The sequence below is a fragment of the Miscanthus floridulus genome, chromosome 15 (assembly GCF_019320115.1).
Source record: "Miscanthus floridulus cultivar M001 chromosome 15, ASM1932011v1, whole genome shotgun sequence".
Lineage (NCBI taxonomy): Eukaryota > Viridiplantae > Streptophyta > Magnoliopsida > Poales > Poaceae > Miscanthus > Miscanthus floridulus.
In genome coordinates this window covers 75,636,471-75,640,620 of record NC_089594.1, presented here as the reverse complement: position 1 = coordinate 75,640,620, position 4,150 = coordinate 75,636,471, and the positions used below count along the sequence as shown (strand labels likewise).

Genomic DNA, 4,150 nt, shown 5'->3' with positions numbered 1-4,150 from the left:
CTGTATCAATCCGGTCGAACCTCACTGTTGATGATAACAGATTAGATTCAGAGCGTTTGTAGATTCATTCGTACTAGACAGTCGATTTGTTCGCATGTTATAATCTTTTTTCTACCTAAATCGACTATTTTAGCCGATAGATTATGCTTCCATGCTAGATCTATGAATATCGGTTATGAAAGGCTTTTACAATTGTACTTGTTTTGGTTGATTAGCCTTTATTAAATCATCATGATCTATTAATATCGGTCATTATCCTCATGCCATCATCATTCAACAATGGCCGATTGCTTCTATTTCAATATATTTTTATCCATGGACATGCTGGATATCGACTCTGTAGTCAATAGCCCCATTGAATCAGCAATTTGGCCACATATTGGAACTGTCTGGTGCAACGCCGACATGTTTCACCTTAAACTACTGATTATTCTCTTCTTGTCAATTGCAGGGTCAAATTGACTGACATGTCTTTGGTCCCGAAACCAACCGTTCTTGTATTGAAGCTGAGCAGATCTTTGGGTTCACTCCGTCAAGATCAACTGGCTTACTGTGTGTTGATCACATCGCTATATTTTTGTGTCGACAGAAATAGGCAGATTATTGTACAAGCTCTCTGGGTGTCAACCCTGTCTGTGGTTTGTACATGCCCTAATACCCCCTCCATCCCAAGAACTTGATGTTTTAGAAGTTTTAGGATACAGTGCTCCACAGAAATTACCCATACACCCTTATTTATTAAAGGTAAATCATGCTAATTAAGGAATAAACTCCTCATTAAAAGGAATGCATTGAGGCTGTAGACCGCAATCTTAACCTAATTTATTGTTCAAAGAGCTAAAACATCAAGTATTTCATGACATTTTTTTTAATTCCTAGAGCATAAGTTTTATGGGATTCGGTGAGTAGGCTCGACCCTTCTTGACGTGGGCCCTATTGGTCCATGCTCGGCTGACGGCCATATGCTCGGCTGACATTTTTTTAATTCCTAGAGCATAAGTTTTTCTAATATGGAAGAATGGCAATCGTTAATTGCCCATTATCGGAGTCATTACTTTCTTTTTTGGTAAAGAAAAGATCAGAGATACTCTGCTATACTCCTACCTTGTTGTATATGGAGAGGAGTAAAGAAAAATTCATGGCAAGATGCAATCGAAAGATCATCAGGCTATAGGTTACCAATTGAACGGTCCCGAGCCAATCCATGTATATATTTCAACTCCACAAAATACATTGCGATATTGTGTGATTGGAGATCATAACCAAAAGACAAATATCATGGCTTCCACAAGCGCCACGCTCATTGTCCTCTTCGTGGCCGTCGTCTGCGGCGGCTCTGGCGCCGTCGGGGCGGCGAACTCGGCGCTGGACCAAGTCTGCGAGTTCGTGGGTGCTTCCTACGTCACGCCGGAGCTCTGCGCCTCCGCGCTCTGCTACGACCCGGCGTCGCCGTGCCGCGACGCGCGCGACTACGCGGCGGTGGCGTCGCTCGCTGCTAGGCTCCTGGCGCGCAACGCCACCGTGACCAGGGACAGCGTGGCCGTCGCCGCGAGGTCGGCCAACGCCACCGCGGGCCTCAAGTCGTGCCTGCAGCTGTACGACGGCCTCGTGCCGGCGCTGGAGTGGGCGGCGGGGTCCGTGGCCGCGGGGCGGGCGTACGGCGCCGCGCGGGAGCTGATGCAGGCGACGCAGTTCGTGCAACGGGCGTGCGCTGGCATGGTCGGGGCGGAGATGCCCAGGGAGAACGGCGGCTTCGCCACGATGGCCACCGTCGCGCACGCCGTCCTCTCCACGCCCGTTCCAAAGACCGACTGAGTTGCTAGGTGTTTTTTTTGTTTACAAAGGATAACTTGTTGAAGAAGGGGGAAGGAGACACTAAACAGTAAACAGGATTTTTGTGGTTTAGAGGAAACAATTTAGAGTATCTTTTTTTATTGTCAGGTTGCAAGGTGTACGTGGAATTCGTTGTAGTCCAGTTGTTTGGATCTTGGCTTCGGAGTTTTTCTCGAAGGATCAGGAACCAAGTAATAGTAGGTGCAGAACCGATGTACTAGCTTGTGTAGAAATGATATTGTGTTTAACAGAATAACAACTAATTTCTTCCTACAGGTAACTTTAAGGGTACTAGATTAGGTATTAGACTCTCTTCAATAAGTGATCTATATGGGCATCCAAATTCAAAATGGGTATCAAGAGGTTCAAAATCAGTCTCTAGCAGAGTACATATACGTAAGACCTATTTTGGATTGTCTGAGAGGCACAACCCAAATATGAGCATCATCTCTCTTGTAAACCCATTTGCAGAAAGGATTCTCTTTTGTGTCATGTTGTTGGAGAAGATGCTCAATAGGTATTGAACCATTTGCCTATAGCGTTATCCAAAGAACGAATGCGTTTTATATTTTGGGTGTTGTTGTTGGAGATAACCTTAGTAACTCTTATCTAGAGAGAGTGTGAAAATGAAGCAAGGAAGTCATGGTGATGGAACTCTTACGAAAAGATTGGACGGAGACAGCGGGCTTGCTAACGCCTGGATGTTCGGACCGATGGGCGTCCGAACGCCAGCTGCTGCTGCTGCCGTTTCGTGCGCCCACGCGGGGCTCGTGTTCTTCCGAACCTCACTAGCATCGAGAAGAGGGGGAGGGGACGGCGGATGCCTAGCCGGTGCCAGGAGGCGGAGACACCGATGTCAGACAACAGAAAACGAGGAGTGAGATGCAACACCTGATCTACTTTTGAAACATCTAGATGCAACACTTGCAACATATGTCTGAAGACAGATGAAATGTTTGAAACATGTTTTATGAAACACTTGCAAAAACACTTGAAAACCATTGTAAAACATACGCAACATCCAGATAAAATATTTTGCAACATATGTGTGAAACATATGCAACATCCAAATAACACATTTGCAACATGAGTCTTGAAAAAACATATGAAACATTGGGAACAGAAGTCTTGCAACATACGTGTACAACCATTGTAACATCCTTATCAATTTTTAAAACATCCACATAAAATACTTGCAACATACCTCTGAAACATCTGAAACACTTGAAACATATGCTTGCAACATGCGTTTTTCACCCTTCTTCAGTACGACGCAGCGCAGGACGAGGGATGGGCAGGCGGAGGGTAGAGCCGTCGCACCCCCTTCTGGTGGCGAGCGGAAGGGACAGCGGGGACAGGCTGCTGGCGAGATTTTGTCGCGCTGCGGATTGCCGTCGTCGTGGGCAGGCGGAGAGGGAGGCAGGGACAGGCCAGCAATGGGATCAGGCCGCCGGCGGGCTCTGGCCGGGCTAGGGCCAGGAGGAAGGGCCGACTGCAGGCACAGGCGGCTACCGCCGAGCTCTGGTCGGGCGGGACGGGAAGAAGGGGCCTGAATATTTTTTATTTTACTTAACTAAAAAAGCTATGCCAGCCAGGCCGGTGGAGCAGCAGTACCTAGCTCGATCAAATTCTCGTGGAGATCTTAGGATGTCATGCGTGTCGATAGATTAATGGCTACACACACCTTGAATTATATATACACACCTTTATTTGAAAAGCTTCAAACTGAGAGTATAAAACGAGATTACAGTCTAAAAATTCTAAAAAGTCATAAGAAAAAGAATGAATTATATGCACTCCTTAAGGCTAATCTCTGCAGAGATGATGAATTCCCCAATTTCAATATTTTGCTTCAAATCATTTTAGATATGACTATAGGTGCAGTCTATAAGCATTCATGAGATTACAGTCTACCACAAAGTTTGGATTGCTGTGAATTTGATTGAAGCCGGCCCCACAAGTCCAAGCAACAAAACAAACACGCCATCTGACAGCTCACGCTACTTAAAAAAAAGATTCTTAGCATTGGTTCCTAAACGACTCTTGTAGGGGCTGCTCAACCATCCCTATAAATAAACACCGAATAGTAAAAATTAAGTATTAAAATTCAAAATTTTCAAACGGCATTGGATGGAGAAATGACCAAAATAAAAGTTGTAGATCTCAAAAAGTTAAAGAACTTTGTAGTTGGCAACTTTTTCATTTGTAATCATTTTGTCGGAGAACTATATTTGAATTTCATAAATTTGAAATTTTCAAACAACCTCGGATGGAGAAATAACCAAAACAAAAGTTGTAAATCCCAAAAATTTATACA

The 4,150-nt window shown here is 44.8% G+C and overlaps 1 protein-coding gene across 1 annotated transcript; it reads left to right on the top strand.

Moving 5' to 3' along the window:
- Nucleotides 1-1,254: 1,254 nt before the first annotated feature.
- LOC136506798 (uncharacterized) lies at nt 1,255-1,825 on the top strand. The gene has a single exon (XM_066501695.1). It carries the CDS (start codon nt 1,279-1,281, stop codon nt 1,813-1,815), a length of 537 nt encoding a protein of 178 aa, XP_066357792.1. The 5' UTR covers nt 1,255-1,278; the 3' UTR covers nt 1,816-1,825.
- The last annotated feature ends 2,325 nt before the right edge of the window (nt 1,826-4,150 follow it).

Bases quoted from the DNA above. Each gene is read 5' to 3' on its own strand.
- LOC136506798 (XM_066501695.1), top strand. From the start codon at position 1,279: ATGGCTTCCACAAGCGCCACGCTCATTGTCCTCTTCGTGGCCGTCGTC.